This window comes from Onychomys torridus, chromosome 5 (genome assembly GCF_903995425.1).
Source record: "Onychomys torridus chromosome 5, mOncTor1.1, whole genome shotgun sequence".
In the NCBI taxonomy this organism is placed as follows: Eukaryota; Metazoa; Chordata; class Mammalia; order Rodentia; family Cricetidae; genus Onychomys; species Onychomys torridus.
In genome coordinates this window covers 136781464-136805756 of record NC_050447.1, presented here as the reverse complement: position 1 = coordinate 136805756, position 24293 = coordinate 136781464, and the positions used below count along the sequence as shown (strand labels likewise).

General features: G+C 39.5%; 1 protein-coding gene across 1 annotated transcript in view; it reads right to left on the bottom strand.

The window, feature by feature from the left end:
• Positions 1–11899: 11899 nt before the first annotated feature.
• The window catches only part of LOC118584135 (hippocampus abundant transcript-like protein 1), a 46622-nt gene continuing 34228 nt past the window's right edge, over positions 11900–24293 (bottom strand). The window contains exons 7-12 of the mRNA XM_036188152.1: positions 23112–23225; positions 21330–21401; positions 19672–19784; positions 17165–17262; positions 14717–14859; positions 11900–13688 (exon numbers count right to left, since the gene is read on the bottom strand). Coding sequence (XP_036044045.1) covers positions 13440–13688; positions 14717–14859; positions 17165–17262; positions 19672–19784; positions 21330–21401; positions 23112–23225 — 789 coding nt within the window. The 3' untranslated portion in view covers positions 11900–13439. The remainder of the gene's footprint in view (positions 13689–14716; positions 14860–17164; positions 17263–19671; positions 19785–21329; positions 21402–23111; positions 23226–24293) is intronic.

Genomic DNA, 24293 nt, shown 5'->3' with positions numbered 1-24293 from the left:
AAGCAATACCACTAAAATCAGGAGCAAGGCAAGGCTGTCCCCTCTCCCCCTACTTATTCAATATAGTACTTGAAGTTCTAGCCAGAGCTATAAGACAACATAAAGAGATTAAAGGGAAACAAATTGGAAAGGAAGATGTCAAGCTCTCCCTATTTGCAGATGACATGATAGTATACATGAGTGACCCCAAAAATTCAACAAGGAACTGATACAGCTAATAAAAAACCTTCAGCAACATTGCAGGATACAAGATCAACTCAAAAGTATCAGTAGCCCTTCTATATACAGTAGATAAACAGGCTGAGAAGGAAATCAGTGATACATCACCCTTTACAATAGCCACAAATGATATAAAATACCTTGGGGTTACTCTAACTAAGCATGTGAAGGACCTATATGATATGAACTTTAAGTCCCTGAAAAAAGAAATTGAAGATGTCAGAAAATGGAAAGATCTCCCATGCTCATGGATAGGCAGGATTAACATAGTAAAAATGGCAATCTTACCAAAAGCAATCTACAGATTCAATGCAATTCCCATCAAATTACCAACACAATTCTTTACATATCTGGAAAGAATAATACTCAACTTCATATGGAAAAACAAAAAACCCAGGGTAGCCAAAAGAATCCTGTACAATAAAACAACCTCTGGAGGCATCACAATCCCCGACCTCAAGCTCTACTATAGAGCTACTGTAATAAAAACAGCTTGGTACTGGCATAAAAGCCAACATGTGGACCAATGGAATCGAATTGAAGACCCTGACATTAACCCACACACCTATGAACATATAATTTTTGACAAAGAAGCCAAAAATGTACAATGGAAAAAAGAAAGCATCTTCAACAAATGGTGCTGGCATAACTGGATGTCAACGTTTAAAAGGCTGCAAATAGATCCATATCTGTCACTGTACACAAAACTTAAGTCCAATTGGATCAAAGTCCTCAACTTTAATCCAGTTACTCTGAACCTGGTAGAAGAGAAAGTAGAAAGTACTCTTGAACACATTGGCACCGGATATCACTTTCTAAATATAACACCAGTAGCACAGACACTGAGAGAAACAATCAATCAATGGGACCTGTTGAAACTGTGAAGCTTGTAGAGCAAAGGACTCGGTCAACAAGACAAAGCGACAGCCTACAGAATGGGAAAAGGTCTTCACCAACCCCACATCTGACAGAGGGCTGATATCCAGAATATATGAAGAACTCAAGAAATTAGACCTCAAAATGCCCAACAGTCCAATAAAGAAATGGGCTATCGAACTAAACAGAGAATTCTCAACAGAGGAAGTTCAAATGGCTGAAAGACATTTAAGGAATTGCTCAACATCCCTAATTATCCGGGAAATGCAAATCAAAATGACTCTGAGATACCACCTTACACCTGTCAGAATGGCTAAGATCAAAAACACAGAAGACAGCTTATGCTGGAGAGTATATGGAGCAAGGGGAACTTTCCTGCACTGCTGGTGGGAATGCAAGCTTGTACAGCCACTTTGGAAATCAATATGGCGCTTCCTTAGAAAATTGGGAATCCATCTCCCCCAAGCCCCAGCTGTAGCACTCTTGGGCATATACCCAAAGAATGTTCAATCATACCACAAGGACACATGCTCAACTATGTTCATATCAGCATTGTTTGTAATAGCCAGAACCTGGAAACAACCTAGATGTCCTTCAACTGAAGAATGGATAAAGAAAATATAGTACATATACACAATGGAGTACTACTCAGCAGAGAAAAACAATGACATCATGAGGTTTGCAGGCAAATGGATGGATCTAGAAAAAATCATCCTGAGTGAGGTAACCCAGACTCAGAAGGACAAACATGGTATGTACTCACTTATAGGAGGACACTAGATGTAAAACAAAGATGACTAGACTGCTACACAACTCCAGGGATGCTACCTAGAAAACTGGACCCTAGGAAAGTCATGGGGATCGCCCAATGACAGAGAAATGGATGAGATCTACATGAACAACCTCGACGACAGTGGGAGTAATGAAGGGCATGATTTGAGGGAAAGAAAGCTTAGGGGAGCAGGAGATCCCAGCTGGATCAAGAACAGAAAGGGAGAATGAGGAATAACAGACCATGTTAAATGAAGACCACATGAGAACAGGAATAGGCAGAGTGCTGGAGAGGTCCCCAGAAATCCACAATGATACATCCTCTGTCGACTGCTGGCAGTGGTCGAGAGAAAGCCTGATCTGACCTAGTCTGGTGATCACATGGCCAAACACCCTAACAATCATGCTGGAACTCTCATCCAATAACTGATGGAAATTGATGCAAAGATCCTCAGCCAGGCCCCAGGTGGAGCTTAAGGTATCCAATTGTCAAGAAAGAAGAGGGACTGTAAGAGTGTGAATTGTTGAGGCCAAGATTGGAAAAAGCACAGGTACAAATAGTCATACTAATTGAAGCACATGAATTATTAACCAATGGCTGAGGAGCCCGCAGCTGGATCAGGCCCTCTGGATAAGTGAGACAATTGAATAGCTTGAACTGTTTGGGAGGCATCCAGGCTGTGGGACCAGCATCTGTCCTTAGTGCATGAGCTGGCTGTTTGGAACCTTGGGCTTACACACGGACACTTTGCTCAGCCTGGAAGGAGGGGACTGGACCTGCCTGTACTGAATCCACTAGGTTTAAATGAATCCCCAGGGGAGTCTTTGCCCTGTAGGAGATGGGAATGGAGGGGAGGGGATGGGGCAAAGATGGGGTAGGGGTGGGAGGGGGGTGGACAAGGGAACTCATGGCTGATGTGTAAAATTAAAACACAAATATAATAAAAAAAAATTTTTTAATGCTGATTGGCCAATAGCCAGGCAGGAAGTATAGGTGGAATAACCAGACAAGAAGAATTCTGGGAAGAGGAAGGCTGAGTCAGGAAACACCAGCCCACTGTCCAGGGAGCAGCATGAAATGGTACACAGGTAAAGCCACAGAAAACTTGGCAACATATAGATTAACAGAAATGGGCTGAGTTTAATTGTAAGAGCTGGTCAGTAGTAAACCTTGGCTAATGGCCTAGCAGTTTTAATTAATATAAGTCTCTGTGAGTTTACTTGGGTCTTTGTGTGGCTGTGGACCAGGTGGGCACAGGAAAACTTCCAGCTACAGTTTATATTTTTGCATAACATGTTACCTCTACTTGTTTATTTTTATAATGTGAAGATTTAGTCCTTAAGCTCTATAGGTTAATAAGAATTACAGTTTAATAGTCACCCATTTGTCAAACAACTTATAGCCATGTTAGTTAGGTTTTCTAGGCATGCAGAGAGATGTTCCCAAATAGATAGGTGATCTTCAAACACTTCAAAGACCTACAGAATATGACATTTAAATTGTTTTAATAACCTACAATTCTTTTGATGTGAAACACATCTGCTCCTAGCAGCACCAGTCCACTCCAGAGAGGACAATGAGCACTGAAGACACTCCATATGGAGTTTGTTTTCTTCTTTGCAAAACTGGTCTATTATGCAAGAAACCACGCTTGTCTCAACTGCTGACAGAAAGTATGCTGTCCTTTCTGGGCAAGCAAGACACAAAGAAAAGCAACTGCCAAACTTTGCCAAGATAAGGTAGGACAGTCCTTCAAAATTTTCTGCTTGTGAAAAAGGGCTGTCAGATATTCTAGGCCTACAGGCCAAAGTTGGATGATCCAACATTGCAGAGAAACTTTGAGTGACTTTCCAGGCAGCCATCTGTTTCTGTTATTCATTGCAACTTTTATAAGTTGCTTCCTTGCACTTCCTGCTTTCTCAGGTAATATTATTTTCCTTTTCAGAGTTATCTGAAGACTTGATAGTTATAATTATAATCCTCCTGAATCTTAGCCAAGGACATATTAGGTTAAAAAAAAAAACTTAGATTCTTCAGGAAAGGACAGCTATTAGAGTAATCTCTACAAAAATTGCCAATTACCTATGGTCTGGATGTCTAGTATGTATTCCTTACTTGATACTTGTTCTTGTATGTAGTTTCAATTTTTATTAAGATTATTACCTTTCCTTCCTTCTGGACAAAACATGTTAATAGTTTTTATTGTATATAGTTTTTTACTAGGTTAGGATTAGAACTTTCCTTTTTATTTTAGACAAAAAGGGGGATATGTTGTGAGAATTCTGCCATTTGATCCATTGACCAATTGAATGGAGCATTTTGGCCTTCTGGATATGGTATTCTATGAAGATTTGTGACCCCTTAAAACCATGAATCAAGGGTTGCAAACTCTTTTGCTTGGAGCAAGGGTAAGCAGCAGAGAAAAATGGCTTGCCATTTTGTTTCCATCTCCCTTGCACATAACCAGTAGGGCAGTAGCAGCTGAATCAGCAGTGGTGTCTCAACTCTGTTCTGTGTTGTGAGTGTACCTTATTGAATTCATTCCTTAATAAACCTTAGCTAGGTTTATTAAAAACCCACATTAGCTAGGTTCACACACTACTGAACACCTTCCCACCTCCACCACCATGCACCGCACACTCTAGGGATCCAGCCATGTAACTCTTTGCCACACAATAGCCTCTCTATACTCCTAAGTATTAAGCCTTACTAGACTTTCAGCTATTATCCCACAGAAACTGTTAGGGATTAAGCCCTGAAAGTATCTGACCACGTGGCATCAAACATACATTTCTAGAAACCCAGCCTTGCTGGACTCCCAACCAGCATCTACCAGCCATACACTGTTAGGGTTTTAGGCCATGATAAGACACTTGACTACCACCCAATTTACCCTCTTAGGGAATTAGGCCATATGGGATACCCACCTCAATTCTGCTACTCTAGGTGTCAGGTTCTGCCAGATCTCAACCTGTGGTTTAGGACCCCTTTGGGAGTCATATATAAGATACCTTTCATATCAGATATTTACATTATGATTCATAACAATAGTAAAATTATTGTTATGAAGCAGCAGTGAAATAATTTTATAGTTAGGGGTCACCAAAACATGAGGAAGTGTATGAAAGAGTTTTGGGATTAGGAAGATTGAGAGCCACTCTGCTAGACCCTTCCTCTTTCTTCACATAAAGTGCTAAGGATACAGGATATGGCTCTGTTGCCCCCCCCCACACACACACACACTTTACCATTCCACATAAACATCTAGTTTTAGAGGTATGGACACATTCTTGCCACTGCCTCACTAAACTTCTAGGTTTTCTATCCAGCCTTCCAGCCTGGTGTCCCATATATAACAACAGCTATAAGAACCCACTGGATACCCTACCTTTACAGCCAATTCATATACACTGCTAGTTATCAAGCCCTGCTAGAGACCCCATCCTCTGATGTCCCATACATACTAGTATTTATCAGTTCCATCCTTCCTACATAAGGTATTGGGTACATAAGGCCAAGCTAGACAATCCCTTCTGCCCTCCAACCTACCTGTCACTACCACATATAAGCTTCTACATTATCATTCCCTGCTGGACACATCTTACCTCTGGGTTGCCATCTCATCCACTGTTATCTTTTAGGATTTGCTTGAACTCCACCGTATCCCCCATCCATGGAAACCTTGCATACCCTGATCCTTAGTAGTATAGCGGAGAGCAGTGGGTGTTGGTTGGTACCTAGCAGGGCTTGATATAGAGTAGTGTATGTTGGTTGGAAGCCGCAGCAGTGATATGTCTTAGAGTATGTTATGTAGTATTTTATGTGAATTTGTTGCACAAATCCTAGTTGATCTTAATAAAAACCTGGAGCCAGATATCAGGGTGAAGACTGAAAGATCAGAGAATCAGGGCAAGCCACAGCTACCACCTCAATACCTCACCAACTCCTCAGCCTGAAAGAGCCAGAGTTCCTGTCTTCTCTCACCTTATATTCCTTTCTCTGCCCAGCCATATCACTTCCTGTCTCAACCTTCCTAGTGCTGGGATTAAAGTTGTGTGATCCCAAGTGTTGGAATTAAAGGTGTGTGCCACCACTGCCTGGCTCTGTTTCTCTTTTAGACTGGATTAATCTTGGGTAGCCCAGTATGGCCTTGAACTCACAGAAATCCAGACAGATCTCTGCCTCTGCCTCTGCCTCCCAAGTGCTAGGATTAAAGGTGTGTGCCACCACTGCTTGGCTTCTATGTTCAATCTAGTGGCTTGTTCTGTCCTCTGATATTCATGCAAATTTTATTTGTTCAAAATATCACCACATGGGTTACTGGTCCATAACTACTATCTAGCTGGGCCTGATACCCAAACATATAAGAGATGGTGACAGGAAGGAATCTAGCATGGACTTTAAATTATCAGTGTATGTTGGTCAGCAATAGGTGAAGCATGTCTAGCATGATCTGATACTTAATACTTTATGTGGGACAGACAGGATATATTCAGCTAGACCTGATACCAAAGAGTATGTGAAGTGATAGTGGGGTGTTCAGCAGGACCCAATACAAAACACTTTGGGGGGATTTTGGTATGAGAAAGTGTTACCTAGCAATGTAGGAGGTGAGTTGTAGAGAATGTCCCACAAGCTCTGGTGAATAGTAGAGATGCTTAGCAGCAATGGGGTGAGGTTGTCTAGTAAAGCCTGATACTTAGGACTTTATGTGGGACACTGTGTTTTGGGGGAGGGAGAGGCTTTTGGACTTGAAACAGCACTGTATGTGGGGCTTCAGAGTATCCAGCAGAGCCTGATTCCTAGCAATATATTTGAGCTGCAATTGTAGAGTGGTGGCCAAGAGGGTCTCTTATCTTGTAGCATATGTGATGATGTGGTAGGTAGGAGTATTCAGAAGGGTATGAATCTAGTATATGTGAGGTTTTGCCAAAGGACAGTGTCCAGCAAAGGCCAGGTAACTAGTGTATTTCAGTTGACAGAGAGGGGTATAAGGTTGTCTGATAAGGTCTGATATCCAAAGTGTACGTGGTCAGCTACAGTGGTGAGTTGCCCAGTAAGGCTTAGTATTTAAACATTTATATGGGGTGCCAGAAGAGGGGTAACCACATAGAATAAAAACAAGCAGGGCAGCAATAGTAGAGGGTATCCAGAACATATAAATACAGCACAAATTGTTAGGTCTTATTAATAAAAACAAACCCAGAGCCAGGTATTAGGGTGAATGCTGAAAGATCAGAGAAACAGAACAAGCCACAGCTACCTCACCTTGCCTCACCAATTCCTCAGCTGTTCTCACTTCCTCAAACTGGAAGCCTCTGTGTCCTCATCTGAATGGATCTCAGCTGAACTGCTGCTCAAAAGCCTAAAAGCTTAACAGACTCTTGTTCCTGGTTTTCACGATTTATGTACCTTTCTGTTTTCTGCCATCACTTCCTGGGATTAAAGGCTCACTTTGTGGGATTAAAGGTGTCACCATGCCTGGCTGTTTCCAGTGTGGCTTTGAACTCACAGAGATCTGAATAGATCTCTGCTTCCAGAATACTAGGATTAAAGGTGTGTGCACCACCATTTTCTGGCCTCTAGGTCTATCTAGAGGTTGTTCTGTTCTCTGACCCCAGGTAAGTTTATTAAGGTACACAATATATTGGGGGACACAATATCACCACATACAAACTTCTAGTTATCAGCCCTTGTAGGACACCTCCCTGCTGTGGATAACGCTCTGTGTAAATAAAGTTCTGATTGGCCAGTGGCCAGGCAGGAAGTATAGGCGAGACAGGAGAGGAGAGAATTCTGGGAAGTAGAAGGCTGGGGAGAGAGACCGCCAGCCGCCGCCATGAAAAGCAACATGTAAAGACACCGGTAAGCCACAAGCCATGTGGCAAAGTATAGACTAACAGAAATGGGTTAATTTAAGATAGAAGAAGTAGATAACAAGAAGCCTGCCACGGCCATACTGTTTGTAAACAATGTAAGTTTCTGTGTGCTTTCTTGGTTGGGTCTGAGCGACTGTGGGACTGGCGGGTAAGAGAGATTTGTCCTGACTGGGCCAGGCAGGAAAACTCTAACTACAAATGGCGCCCAACGTGGGGCAAGAATTTCCACCTAAAACCTGAAAAAAAAGATTCTAAGACGGAGCTAAAAACAGCTTCCTAATTGTCTCTCTCAAGTTAGCGGCAGCCTGCCGGTTTGAGCTACTATGGCGGGTTCCTGGCGGGTGCGTCTGACCTGCAATGTGGCGGGAATGAGGAATCTATAAGCGACACTTTACTCTGCTGCGTGGTGGATTTAACCTTTACTAGTTAAAAAAAAAAAAAAAAGTTCCTGGGCTATGCGCTGCTTTGATAGAACTGCTTCTGATAGTTGATGGAACACATGGCTCCAGACCCAGAGCTGGTAGTAAACTGTTCCACCGCCATGTAGGAAAGCTGAGGTGGGCGGAGCCAGCAGCCACAGCAGCGTTTCAGTCTTACAAAGATGGATATGTCACAGAGAATCTGGTTTGTCTTGTCTTTTGGATTTTTAACTGCAGAAAAAGATTTGATCATAAAAGCTGTTGAGTTAAACAAATATGTAAATTTTAAAGGTACCTTGACTTCAAAATTTGGATATAAAGATATGTTGCTTTGGAAAGGAGTCTCTGCTTTTGTTTCCACAGAAAGCCAGAGGCTGTGGATTTGTTCCAGATTAAGATATATCAGGTTTGATCAGCCAAGACCACCTGAAAGGTCTCCGATGACACCATGGCCCAGATGATCTGACATCCAGAATGGTTTCAAGGCAACTGGCTCAGAGGTTCACCCTAATGGACTACTCTATAATCCTAAAATTTTCTTTGTATCCCCATAAGATACAGCGCCCCCCTCCAGCAGGAAGTAGTAAGAAAAACTACGCCCACATTCCCAAAATTATCAAAGCTGGCTTTGGAAATGGAATTGGCTCACTCCTTCTCTAAACCCAGACATATTGCTAAAAGAAAAGGTTAAGAGATTCTTATGTCCCAAATCAGAAGAGCCCTCTGGTGTGGGACAGAGAAAAACCAATATTTTTCTTTAAAGCAGGTTGATTATAAATGAGATCTCTTTCTAAAGAAGAAAGGGGGATATGATATAGATATAATAGGATGAAAGGGTAGATTAGGGAACTTCTAAAGAACAACAACTTGTTTAAAATGTTTTACATTGGTTTAGATTTTAGTCTATTGATACAAACTTAGTTAATTTTGTTATACTATGTATATATTTCTACTCGTGTTTAAGGTATTATGTTTGTATAGCTCATTTAAAATTGTAATGGATAATTAAAAATAGATTAATAATTAATCATCTGTGATAATCATACTCATAGCCATGTTAGTTAAGTCTTCTAGGTATACATAGAGATATTTCAGATAGATAGGTAATCTTCAAATACTTCAAAGACCTACAGAATATGGCATTTAAAATATTTTTAAAATTTAGACTTTCTGGACAGTGAGACATATCTGCTCCTGGCAGCACCGATTTACTTCAGAGAGGAGGATGGGCATTGAAGACACTTCATATCTTATCTTCACCTTGGCAAAAATAGCCATTTGGGCAAGAAACTGTTCTTGCCTGGACTGCTTGATTGACTGGACATGCAGGACCCATAGAAAGGTGACCACTAAACTTTGCTTGACAAAATGGTCCTTCAGGTTCCTGCTTCACAAAGGAAACTGCCAGACATTCTACAGGACACTGAGAGAAGTGACCAAGAGACTCTAGCCCTGTGGGCTGAAAACAGATGCCCCAACTTTACAAAGGAACATTAGGTGACTGTCCAGGCTGCCAGCTGTCTCTGTCTACTCTTGCAAGACTCCCGAAAAATGCTTGCATCCTTCTCCCGGTTCTCAGGTAATATTATATCCTTCTAAGGTATTAGATGTGGTTGAAGACTAGATAGTTATAATTTCCTCAATTATGATAAAAGATAAGTCAGATATAAAACCTTAGACTCACAAATATAAGATAGATAGGATATCTTCTTTAATATTGTAACTGTAATTCTTGCTTGATAATTGTATTGTTATATGTAATTGTACTATGTAAAAGTTAAAACCTTCCTTAAAAAAAAAAAAAAAAGGGGGGGGGGAAGTGCTGTGGATATCGCTCTGTGTAAATAAAGTTCTGATTGGCCAGTGGCCAGGCAGGAAGTATAGGCGAGACAGGAGAAGAGAGAATTCTGGGAAGTAGAAGGCTGGGAAGAGAGACCGCCAGCCGCCGCCATGAAAAGCAACATGTAAAGACACCGGTAAGCCACAAGCCATGTGGCAAAGTATAGACTAACAGAAATGGGTTAATTTAAGATAGAAGAAGTAGATAACAAGAAGCCTGCCACGGCCATACTGTTTATAAACAATGTAAGTTTCTGTGTGCTTTCTTGGTTGGGTCTGAGCGACTGTGGGACTGGCGGGTAAGAGAGATTTGTCCTGACTGGGCCAGGCAGGAAAACTCTAACTACACCTCCCACTCTATGTATACTTGAGGTATCAATCTCTGCTGCATTCCATCTCTGGTACATAAAAGTTTCTAGGTATCAGGCTATTGCTCCCTAGCCCATACCCCACATATATTGGTAGCTAACAGGCCCTGATGGACTCCTGCCACTCAGTTGCAGCAGAAGACCCCATTATTTTGAAGATGACCATGAAGAACAGCTGCAGCAGTGGAGTGGAGCCAGCTAGAGCTTAGAAGACAAGCTGTGTGTGCTGCAGAGGATAGAGGTGGAGAAATGACTCAAGCCCCTTGGAGGAGCCCAGCTCGTGCATGAACCCGACATTGAACATTGTGCTATTTACACTTTTGGAGCTTGGCTTTGCTTTGATTGTGACTGTGCTTTGGTTCTTCTCTCTTGAGGTAAGAAATTTACTTTTGATTTTACAGGAGCCCACAGTTGAGAGACTTTGAATTTTAAAAGATACAGGGTTTTAAAAGAGATTGGCTATTTTAAAGCTACTGAATTATTAATGTGTTTGAATTTGTAAAGACTTGGATATTTAAAGTTACTTATATTTTTAAATGTGAAATCTTGGAGATGAATGCAAAAGGAAAAATTGTGGCTTAATAGTGATGGCAATGTGTTTGTGTGTCAAGCTGATAAGAGGTCAATGCTGGGTGGGTTTATGTCAACTTGACACAGGCTAAAGTCACCTGAGAGGAAGGAACCTCAATTAAGAAAATCCCTCTATAAGATGGGGCTATTGGCAAGCCTGTAGTGCATTTTAATTAGTGGTTGATTGGGGGAGGGCCTGGCCCATTATGGGTGGTTGCTATCCTTGGCTTGGTGGTACTGGGCTCTGTAAGAAGCCATGAGGAACAAGCCAATAAGCAGCACCCCTCCATGGCCTCTACATCAGATAGGTTCCTGCTGTGTGAGTTCCTGTCCTGAGTTCCTTCAATGATGAACAGTGATATGGCAGTGTAAGCCAAATAAACCCTTTCTTTCCCAACTTACTTTTTGGTCATGATATTTCATTTCAGCAATAGAAACCCCGACTAAGATAGATAGTATCCAGCAGGACCTGACACCTAGCAGTGTATTTGGTATAGTGGCCTTGGGTAGAAGTTGTCTCCAGAAGGTCTTGATAACGAAGTTTATATATGGTAGTGATGGGAGGGTGTCTAGCAGGCCATATAAATGTATATTGTACAGTGGTATGGAGTGTTTGGGTGTGGATTTGTGGAAGCGATTGCAGAGTCCATAAGGCATCAGATTTCCTGGAGCTGGATGTGAGTGATAGATTCTGGGAAATGAACTCTTTCCTCAGCAAAAGCAGCAAGCATTCTCTCCAGCCTCTGGTTTGTTTTATGTACCTTTTATCAATTAGGAATAGGAGAGATATTTCTACACCCATAGCAGCATTGTTCATGTATGACTTACATTTGGTGGGTAGTTTTCAAGGAACTGTTAAAACCATTTTTTACAAACATTTTTTTAATTACCTGAAGGATTACTAACTCAGTTATGTTGATAGCTACCCAAAAAGAACCCAAAAAAGTAATGACAGACTTGTTTTTAAGACATGTTGAATATCCATTGAAAATTTATTATGCATTAAGAAGCTTAACCTAAAAACCAACAGCATAGTAAAAAGATATGTTATATCTGTTCATGGCAGAACAGGCATCAAAATATAGTTTCCTTTAAATGTATTCAGTCAGTACACAATCCTTTATAAAAGTTGTATATATTTTTCTGTCAACACCTTCATTATTTATATAAATACAAGATTTACACAGCACCCCCATCAAAAAAATTAAAATCCTTACAAATATCTACATGTTTTCATACCTATAAAACTTTCAAAGGAGTGCTTTGTTAAAGATAGACCCTAATTAATGGTCCATTTACTGTGCAGCAAAATATAAAATCTGTAAAGTTTTCTTTGTCCATAAAACACCTCAAAAATTAGCTAGATACTTATCATGAAACTGAGCTTCACTAATCCTTATATTTTTGAAAGGAATTTGATGAGCGTATTCCCATGAGATTCTAAGTTCGAAAAACAGATTGAGACACAGACTAGCTGAAAATGAAAGCGTCCTATACTAACGTTAAGGCAGGAGTGCAGCAAAGGAAACATAAGCAGGACACAGACATAGGAAGGGCTTCCACTGCTACCTGTTACTCTCCCCCCTTAGGAATGTTCACATTGTTAAAACAACAGCAGAAAGTTTTCTTCAAGTATACTCTGATTTCTTTGTTGCTACTAGAATGCTTCATGGTTGGTTGCTTTGCTTTGAGTAGGATTTTAGTATGTTGCCAAAGCTAGCCTCAAACTTGCAATCCTCCTTCTAAAATCTGTAAGCAGCTGGGCTACAGGCTTGATAATCCTCCTCCTCCTCCTCCCCCTCCCCCTCCTGTAAAATTACTTTGTATACCAAGAATCTAAGCTGTCTGTTCAACATGATTTGAATTTTCTAAGAAAGATTTCCTTTATCTAATAAGGGTGATCATTGACCAACACTATTAAGGTTCATTTCAAGAAGCTTAACAAGTAAAGAAAATAAAGAGAAGGTAAAAATAGGGTTTCATCTAACCTTTGGACAAAGTAGATCCCTGATACCAAGTGACTCTTAAGAATGACCACTCACCAACACCTATGGACTAAGAGAAATAATTCACAGAAAAAGAATGAAAGAAGGCAGTTAACACTATCGTCCCACCCCTTCTACCAAAAAGGGCACAGAAAAATTGCTCTCATTCTTATTCTAGTTACTAAAGGAAAGACAACCTTTCCTACCAGACATGATTTCTCTATTAAAATTTTAAAATCTAAATTCCAGATAACCTTGAGAGCTTCCTACTATTTTCAGTGAAGCATTTTCAATCTTTCTTAGAATATATAAACAGGAAGGAAAATAATGGGAGTAAAGAAACAGGAAGAGGCAGGAGAGGGAAGGGCAGAGGCATGAGAAGAGTAACTTATGAAACTTGGCCCAAAGGATGCTGCTGGCATTGCCCCTCCAGCACCATGAAGTCTCCAGGTGGTGCAGCTTCCTCCATGGCTCTCAGAGACGGTGTTTGCAGAACTTCCCTTACTGCTGGGCTATAGTTCAGTACACTGATTTCCAGGCTCTTCAAAGGAGAGCTCCCAAATGCTGCTGTCTTGCAGTAATGGCTCAATGTCCTCATCACTGCCACGTTCAGGCAGGGTGCTTGGGCTGCCACTGATGCTGCTGTTATGTTTTTGAACTCCACTGGTTTTATGGTATTCGGGGATGAATAAGGCAACCAGAAAAGACATAAGAACTATACAGGCTCCAAACAAAAATGGCGGGCCTGGGATGAAAGCTCCCTGATGGATATAAAAAACAAATGAAGACAGAAGTTTGGTTAAGTTTTTGTTTTTTTGTTTGTTTGTTTGCTTTTTAAAGACACAGTCTTGTGCTATTTAGTCCAGCGTGGCCTTGACATCACAACTCCTCTGCTAATATATCCTAAATGCCAGGGTTGTAGGCATGCATTATTTCCTTTATCTAATAAGGGTGATAGTTAGGCTCTTTTTTTAAACTCCAACTAGTTTTTAGTGATTTTTTTTTTAATTGCCACTATACAGTTAATCGTTTTTCAGTAAGTCTATATTTCATTAATCAAATCAGATCAAATTTTATAATCAAATTCTAACAGATTTTAGTGTCTAGAAAATAACTCAGGGCAACCAATCACTGCTTTTTATATAATTTGTAACTAATAGATTCTAGTCTATAAACTTACAGAAGCAGCAATTTTATTTCTGTAATCTTATCTTGTGACCTCAGATCATGCATTTCTACATATGAATATCAGTAATTTCAGGTTTGTACAGAACTCCATATTAAATGTTTCTCTTTTTAAAAATGGAAGCATATTAACTTAATTTTAAGGGTTTTTTTGTTTTTGTTTTTGTTTTTTAAAGACAGGGTCTGTTGTATCCCAGGCTGGCCTCATACTTATGTAGCTTAAGTTCAGACTTAAGATCTCCTGCCTTTACCTTCTGATTGTTAGAATTACAAGCATGCATCATCACACTTTTGAGTTTTGTACATTTTAGGCAAGCACCTACCAACTGAGCTATATCCCAAGTCCCTTTGGCTAGACTTTTAGGTAATTTCACATCTTATTGAGGATAAACTTGGCCAGATAATAGCACACTATTCATAGTGACTATACAGGTGAAAAGAGAATCTAAATAAGGGACAGATACATTTTAACCCTTTCTGAGTCCAAGCAATGAACACAGAATTTGCTGCTGTCAAATGCAATGATAATAGATAGGAATCTAAAGCCACAAGATTATGCTATAATCAAACAGAACCATTATTATAACACAGATCATCAAATTACCTGTAGGGGATCATCATCAGAATTCAATTCTGGGCCCAACTCGTTCAGTTCAACATGGAACATGTAAAATATGAAGCCATACAGTGCTGGTCCTAGGCCATTGCATAGCCCTCGTATTCCTGTTACGATCCCCTGGGCAACCCCTAAACCACAAAATGAGAAGGGAATCAGTCGTCTCAGAAAAGTGCCTCAACATACATAACTTATCTAGTACTCTCCATCACACACAGATTTGGCTGGACTGAGCCAATATCATAGTACAGTCATTAGAGTTCATCATGATATTTTAATTTATTATACAAATGTTTGCTTGGTTACACTATGTCTATTTAATAGTACTCTCTGTACTAAGGTATACAAGGAGAAAAGAATTCAGTTTCTGAAAACCTTTTGTACTATATCTACCATTTAATAGGAAATAAGAAAATATTAAATTATTATTTCCTTATCAGGTACTTTCAATTTTTTGTTATTTATTATATTTGTGTTTTAATTTTACACATCAGCCATGGGTTCCCCTGTCCTCCCCCATCCTGCCTCTACCCCCATCTTCACCCCATCCCCTCCCCTCCATTCCCATTTCCTCCAGGGCCAAGACTCCCCTGGGGATTCATTTAAATCTGGTGGATTCAGTACAGGCAGGTCCAGTCCCCTCCTTCCAGGCTGAGCAAAGTGTCCCTGTGTAAGCCCAAGGTTCCAAACAGCCAGCTCACGCACTAAGGACAGGTCCTGGTCCCACAGCCTGGGTGTCTCCCAAACAGTTCAAGCCATTCAACTGTCTCACTTATCCAGACGGCCTGACCCTGGTTCACAATTCATGTGCTTCCATTAGTTTGGCTATTTGTCCCTGTGCTTTTCCAATCTGGTCTCAACAATTCACGCTCCTATAGTCCCTCCTCTTTCTTGACAATTGGACTCCTGGAGTCCTGGCCGAGGATCTCTGCATACACTTCCATCAGTTATTGGATGAGAGTTCCAGACGACCGTTAGGGTGTTTGGCCATCTGATCACCAGACTAGGTCAGATCAGGCTTTCTCTCGACCATTGCCAGCAGTCTACAGAGGATGTATCATTGTGGATTTCTGGGGACCTCTCCAGCACTCTGACTATTCCTGTTCTCATGTGGTCATCATTTATCATGGTCTGTTATTCCTTGTTGTCCCTTTCTGTTCTTGATCCAGCTGGGATCTCCTGCTTGGCTCATTTAATTGTTCATTTACAATAAAAATATGTCCTCCATTCAGACATCCTTGGCCACATGTGAATATGAAGAGGCTCCCCCTGACCTTGAGTTACCATCTGCAACCTTCCATCTCATGCATATATCTACTCAAAAATTCTGGAAGCACCAAATTCTAGATACCTCAACTTTCTAATACAGTAAGCAAAACATGAGTTTGAACCATATGAATTCAATGGATATTTCTGTAAGCCAAAAACAGGAAAGTATAATAGTACTCATACTCAGCTGAGTTATTGCAGTTAATAGTAACAATACAAAGGGTGTCACTTAAGTCCATAAATCTAAGAATGGATACATATAACAGCAAATTCATTATGTGGGAAAATAGGTGTAATGATAATGAATAAATTTATCTTTTAAAATTTAATTTTTGTTGAAATTTTTAAAAGTCCTGTTAAGAATTTTTAAAAATTTTCTCTTTAGGGAAAGAGGTACAGCCTAGTATATCCTAGGCATTGGGTTTATTACTGGCACTAAACCAAACCAATATGTACATTTGTGTTGTTACACTTACACACACACACACACACACACACACACACACACACTCCTCTAAAATTCTCCATTTTCCTGAAACAATGAATATTTACAATGAAATAAAAATATAAAACAATAAATGAGATAAAATCTCCTACTTCCTGACTATAGTAAGGTGTGCTATTAGAAGATGAAGAAAATAAATCAGAACTGGCCGCAAAGGAAATAGCAGAGGAAGGAAGAATAAAGTTTGCTTTCTACACAGCAGTTCTAACCTACTTCATCTCTCCCTATATCCAATTACTAACAACCAGAGTTATCTTAATCTCTTCAAAGATCCATTTCTTAAATTAAGCTCCTGAGACTGAATTATTTCAAGTTAACTTTTAGCGACTATGTGGATATTACATTGCTAATTTGCTATTGTTATTTAATACAAATCTGTTGAAATAAGATTATAAGCTTATAATTCATATGTAATCAGAATTGAGACTAGAAATGGATTTTTCTAACTAATACTAATAACCAGAATGGCTGAGTGTGAATTGCTAAAATGTGAGTGTGAGCAAAGAGGAAAACAGAACTTCTGTACTTGACTAAGTAGGTATGCTGCTATGAATGGGGCTCACTGCTGTCAGCTGCTATTGTTATGGGGAATGCAGGATTTCATATTTCAGAGAAGAGAGGTTCCAGCTGAAGGTACAAAATGCAAGAGGTACAAATCTTACCTTGCTGATCTGACTCTGCATTCCGAGAGATGAGGGCACTGACTGCTGGGAATGTAATGCTGGACATGGCAGCCACGGTTCCTGCTGCCCACATCATCCTAAAAATATTAAGGAAGGCTGCAGTAAGGCTTTCAGGTACTTTTGATCAATACAGTCAGTGGTAACAGGGCAAATACTTTGTATTTCCTCATGTTTCATTTTACTTATTTTACCCTCTTTAAAAAATGAATTTCCTGGACAAGGCATAGCTTCCTCAGTAATCCCAGTAATCTCAGCATCTAAAAGGCGTAGGCAGAAGCAGTATGAGTTCAAGGCCAGTCTGAGCTACAAAGTAAGTCTCTGTGTGAAAGAATTCACACTACAAATACTGATCAGAGGCTGAGATGCAGTTCAAAGAATATTTTACTTCCTTATTTTACTTCTTCAAAAATCTCTTCTCCCAGGTTGCCCCATTGTTATTTCCAAGTGTAGGCTCAAGTTCTTAAAAGAATGTCTATTCTTTTGTTTTAAATAAACACCACATCTCCATCTGCCCTCCTCACTGGCTTTCTCTTATTTCTTGAAAACTGATCTTTCACAATTGCCCTTCGGCTGTGTGGTCTGTCAGGCTTGATAGCACTGTCTGTTACCAAATGAATAAACAAAGACTGTTTGCTTCAGACATCTGTCCTTTTCTCAGTGGAGAAAAAAAAAAAAAGGTTTATGTGTGAGTCATCATAATGTATGAGAGCTAAAGTAGGTCTAAAGGCTCTTGTGCCCCACTGAGCTATACTTCCTTGGGAGTGGTCTTTATTGACAATCAAACATCTTATCATCATAAAGTGTTTTGACTAGACTAGCTAGATAATGAACCAGAGTTCACAGGACACCCCGCCCCTCCCTCCATCTCTCTCTCTCTCTCTCTCTCTCTCTCTCTCTCTCTCTCTCACACACACACACACCCACACACACACACACATACACACACAAATACAAAATAGAATAATCAATCTAGTTAATCTTAGGCCAAATGTAACACAGAACAAATGATTCAAATGAAATGAAATTCAGAAATTCATATATCTGCTTCCCAACTAACCTCGAACCAATAAGGCATTTCTAAAGGCTCCATTTATGAATGCAAATGAGGACTAATTCATGTCTAAATGCAGACTGAGACTCTACAGTATTTGGCAATAAGGCACCTAAGGATACTTGCCATACAAAAAATTAGAACTCAGGACTTTGTGTTCTTTTTTATCAATAGGCCTTAATTTGGCCTTTCTTCCCATTTATAGGAAGCTAAAATATGAATACTTAAAAGAAAATTGATGCAGGATACTTATATGACTTTGGAGGAGATATTGGTAATCATCAACTGATTTATTATATGATTGTTAATTACTGCCTAAGTTAAGTATACCAGCAAAGCATGCTTAATCTCTTGCTATTCAGTGTCTTTTTATGTCATATCCTGAAAGTGGATAAATGTGTTTAAGAAGCAGAAGTACAGAGAATAAGAGACTGCAGTGCTCAGCTCTAAACAGGACATCCATATCACAACTCCTCCCACAAGGCTCAGGGATCATTCAAAAAAAGTAAGTTGAAAAATTTTAACAGCTAGAGGTAGTGAACATGTTCAGTGAAGCAGTATTTGCTAGATGTGGCAGCACTGTTGCACACATGAACTCATCAAGACTTGCACAAGATCCAGTCAGCCAAAGTACCAGCATGGATGGACGAGAGGCTCATGGAACCCCACCCCAGTCAGAAGAGCTATTGACAACTGATGGCTTCTGGGGAAAAGGGGTGGAGGGTGTTAGTTTTCTTCAGGGATGAAGCCCTAGAGGTTACTCATGCTTCAGTAGATGTCCTATATCTCTGCATATACAAATAGTAACAAGTAGACACAGTGGGTTTAAAAACAAAAGATCACAAGAAGTTAGGGGAAAGTGGTGGTGGGCACAGGGGGAAAATTGGAATGGGAGAAATGGGTAATATATCTGATCAAAACATATATACATATATGACATTCTAAACAATTAAAAAAGAAAGTAGAAACAAAGCCAGACATAGTGGCTCAAAACTGTAATACCAGCATTCAGCAGGCGTAGGCAGAAGAACAGCTACAAGTCTGAGGTCAGCCTAGGCTACAATGTTTGATGTTTCAAAAAACAAACACAAACCCACCCAACCTCAAAGAGAGAAAGGAGGGAGAGGAGGAGAGTGTGTGTGAGAGATGGCGGAAATCCTGAGTGCACAAGAACTTTATTGGAGGGCTGGTAGATGACAACACACTTTCAATTAAGCAATGACTCCAGAATTAGTGAAACCTTTACAAGTCATCTTGAATCTTATAGTTCCACTCCTGCCCAAGAGTGAAATGCTGAATACATCCAACTAGTGAAGTAACCCTTCTTTTAAACATAGTCAAATAGTTTTAGATCCTTTAAGGCTCATCATGTCTGTAAATATTCACTGCGTTTTGCTTGCTTGCTTTGATAATACGTGAATTAGGGGAAGCTTACCAGGCCTGAGATCCAAAACCATACCAGGCAAGTTGGAGCATCTGGAAACCCAAGCCAAGGAGGACAGTATTCTTATTCCCTAGTGAGCTCATCAATTTGCTAAGGAAAACTGTCTGTAAAGGAAAGAAGACAACCTTGAGAAGCCATATGAGCACATAATGAATTTGATCACAAACTCAAATTCAGAGCATAAACTCTTTTAGTGAAGTTCACTCACTGATGGCTAAAGACTTTTAAGGGCACACTCTCTGTTTATAACCCCCGAAGGGCAGGCAGTAGTAATAACTCTTCAGGGGTGGAGTTCAAGGGCTCCAGTGCTGACCTGGGGCCTAGGGCCTTTGACCTCCTTCCAGAGAATCCTATTTAACTGGTGCTCTGCTAGTACCTCCCAAAAGGTTAATACAGCTGTACTCCAGTTATCATGACTGAGAGGATTATACCTTAGTTTTCTTAGGGGAAAAGTCAACAAGCACTTAATGTTCAGCAAGGTTTACTATTCACTCACTGTTAACAATTTTACAAAATCAAGAATGATATGAGCTTCATTTTTAATAAATATATATTCTGTTAAATATAGCTTGTAAGGACAGTATGAAAAGCAAGATAAAGACACAGAGAAACAGCTAAGGTTAATATAAAAAACAAATGAAAATCATAATCAACTTGGAAGTTTAATATAATTTGCATTTGCTAATACAGCTAAAACAAAAACATCAAGGAACAGGTTTTGTTTCTATGTACTCCTAAGAGCCTTGTCATTCTTTCATTTGGTAGGACCAGTTAGTTTCCCAGACTTCTCATTTCTTCTGCAGAGAGTTAATCACAGGAGAACATGTAGCTTGGCCTAGATAGCCATTTCAAGTGAACAGCCTCTGGGCAATTCACATAAGCTACAGTGACTCTCCCTGAAGCACAGCTGGACATATACCCTTGCCTTTCTGGACTGACAATCATAATAGGTGGGAAAGTATTTATGGCTATTCACTCACTATATATATTCTAATTTGAGGATTCTTATTTGTTTAGTCCTGGAGACAGAAGGATCTATAAAACATTTATTTCTATTAATTTTCACCATTAAAGAAACACTGAAACACATTCCGCTGTTTAATTCTGCAGTATCTGATTATTTTTCCTGTGAAATAGTTTTTATAACTATTTGTTGTTACCTGTGTGTATACATGTCCCAGCATATATATGGAGGTCACAGGAAAACTTGCAGGAGTCAGTTTTCTCCTTCTACCATGTAGGTTCCAGGAACTGAACTCAGGTTATTGCTTGGCAACAAGCATCTTTTACCAAGTCACTTCACCATCCCCTTAACCCAGTTGTTTTGGAAGTAAGTAAGAAGAATGGATCCAGCACAAATTACAAAGAACAGCCTAATGAAATTTGTATGAAGTTCTACTGAATTCTGAGGACATTAATATTTTATGTACAACCAGTTCTGTGAGTTGTGTCCCTGTCAGCTTCCTGAATTTGGTGAGGTTCTCTACATGAGCAAGATGTGTCACAGCAGGAGCTAAGCAGCTGAGCCAGCAGTGTGGAGAAACTCTTTGAAACGTGTATCCTTGGCTTCCTATAGATCTGAGGTTATCAGGATTGGGGGTGGGGGAAAGCTTTGTCATTTTAAGCCATATGTTGTAAAAAACACTCACCTGAGCCACAATGGACAGAATTCCTACCATAGCTATGAATGCTACAATTTTCACAGATCCAAAACCTATGACCTATAGAAATGAAAAAAACCAAACAAAAATCACTTTATAATAGAGATATTAGAGATATAAAATTAATAAGAATTGATTTCTTTTTCCTGTTAAAACTGACAGGAAAAATAGTTGAGGAAAGTTCAAAAAAGCAGTAGAAATTAGGACAGTGGCAGAAGCTGAAAATAATTAACCTGGAATTTATATTTAAATCTGAAATAAAAGTTTTAAGTAAACACAAATTGTGAATTTTTTGAAAATTTTATTTTGCCTATTGTTTAGTATTTCCTTTCTTAATTAGTCAATCCCAGTGTGGAAACAATGAGAGAGTGTAAAAGAAAACAATTAGACTTTTAATATTGCCAAGGTAGAAATGGACTATTAGTGAAGTTAGCAGCTTTTGAATCTGGTTGCATTTTAAAATTATGTGAGCAACAGAAAAAAAGGAAAGAAGGGGAGAAAAGAGAACAATAGAATGCCAGAACCCCTTAAAGACCAATTACATTGGACTCTGTGGTCCAGAGACGGGTGTGCCGTAAATGCTCCCATATACTTCTACTAAGTAAGCAGCCAAGTCTGACTGGCAATTGACCTCTAAACATCTAATTGTAACAGTAACTATAAAATGACTAATAATTTTTAAAAGGATACATTATTTTGTCTTCTACTGAAATTCTATAAAATACAGGAAAATACACTAAAAATAACTTTATAGATTCTTATTTCATAAATGAGTATCTTCCTCCCAATTAGATTAAAAAAAAATACTAGAGCTAGAACCTCTGGCTCTTCTATTACTATCTAATCATATTCAATTACAAAATCTGGAATTAGTAGGGTAGCTTATGCCTATAATGTCAGCACTTAGGGAGGTGAAGGCAGCCTATTATCAGCTTTATGTATAACTGCTAAAACATGGAAGCAATACCAAGAGTGAACTAATCACAAACTACAGACTGTGTGGTACTTATGTATAGAAGGTATAGGCTCGCTGGGTGGTGGTGGCGCACGCCTTTAATCCTAGCACTCAGGAGGCAGAGCCAGGCGGATCTCTTATGAGTTCAAGGCCAGCCTGGTCTACAGAGTAAGTTCCAGGATAGGCACCAAAACTACACAAAGAAACCTTGTCTCGGAAAAAACAAAAACAAACAAAAAAAGTATATAGGCTCATAAATCATACCAAATGAACCACTTTAGTACCAGTTGTGTTCCTATGGGGAAGAGATATGACAGCTCTTTATCTTCTCTTAATTTGGTTCAATCTAAATCCTATTTTAGACAAGGGTCTCAGAGCCAGACTTGGTGGTGGATGATTTTAATCCCAGCACTCAGAAGATAAAGATAGGTAGATTTCTGAGTTTAAGGTTAGCCTGGTCTACACAGTAAATTGTAGGCCAACTAACCAGGTATACAAGCTCAAAAGCCTCGGAATTTTGTTTCTAATAAATTCTCTCTTTATAGGAACTTTTCCATAGTAGATGTCTTCCTATGTTCTTAAATCCTGGATATAAGGAACACTCCTGCCTCAGCAAGAAGCTAAGCATGGTTAGACACACCTGTAGTTCCAGTTACTTATGAGGCCACCACTGAAGTCATCATTGGATTACAGGTCCCTAACTTTGTGAAGTCTCTAGAAATAAGTTCATATTTCCTTTTCTACAGTGGTTTCCCCAACCTATCTTAGACAAATCCAATCTTTGACAATCTACATGTTAAAAGGCTACTACTCACCTGCCGGAGATAGAGAAAAAAGCTCGAATACTGTCCAGCTTCAGGAAGGTATGAGAGAAACACTGTGATGCAGATGAGTAAAACTGTAGAATCTTTTCCAACTTTCTTTAATGACTGGGAATACGCAGAAAGCAAAAACACAAATGTCAGTGTTCTTGTGATACCGGCTTCACTATTTTCATATATCTCCTTCAAGAGATCCTGAACATCCTATAAACAGGCCCTGAAAAAATATTTCTACAGAACTCTCTAAGAAAAATCATTTTTTTTCTCTGGATTTGTAAAGTAACTTCTTTTAAGTGATTTTAATTACAAGGTTTTCTTTCTCTCTCATGTAGCTAAGGCTGGCCTCAAACTTGATATGCAGCTGAGGATGGACTTGATATTCTGATCTTCTTTTCTGCCTCTTCCACAGTTTTCATCATACATAAACTCACTGTATTCTTCAAACTGTGGATAGTCAAGTTGCCCGAAACCAGGAGGACAATTGGTATGTCTAAAACTTTTATTTGAACAGGAATGACAAGTGTCAAAGCAACAAGGTCACCATCTATAAACTTTATATAATCAATGCCCAAAACAACTAACGTCTACTGAAACTTTACTACACCAGACATTAGACCAGTTAATTTACACATGTTAACTGGGGTCCTTACAGCTGCTCTGAAAAATAAGCCACAGTAGTTCTATTTTACAGAAGTTTCTACATGTAACTTGATCATTACAAGGCAAAAAAAAAATTTAACTTGCAGGTTCTCTAGCCCATTGCTGCTTCCTTCCCCAAATACGTCTCTCACCATCTAACAATATAACTAACACACAAAGGAACAGGCAAGATCTCTAGGAAGTACTCTGAGTGATCATTTCAGAAAATAATTTCAAGGGATTAGGGAAATGGTTGGTAAAGTGCCTGCTGTACAAGTATAAAGAGTATAAGGAGTCAAGTTTTATTTGCAGCACCCACATTACAAAGCCAGGCATTATGGTGCATGCCTATAACCCTAGCACTGGGAAGACAAAGATCCTTGGAATTTGCAGGTAGTCTTGCTAGACTGATGAGCTCCAAGTTCAATAGAAACCCTGTCTAAAAAAAATAAAACCAACTGTGATAGAGGAAGACATCAGACATCTACCCCTGGCCTACACAAGCTCACACAATGTGGTTTACAATTGTTCTATATA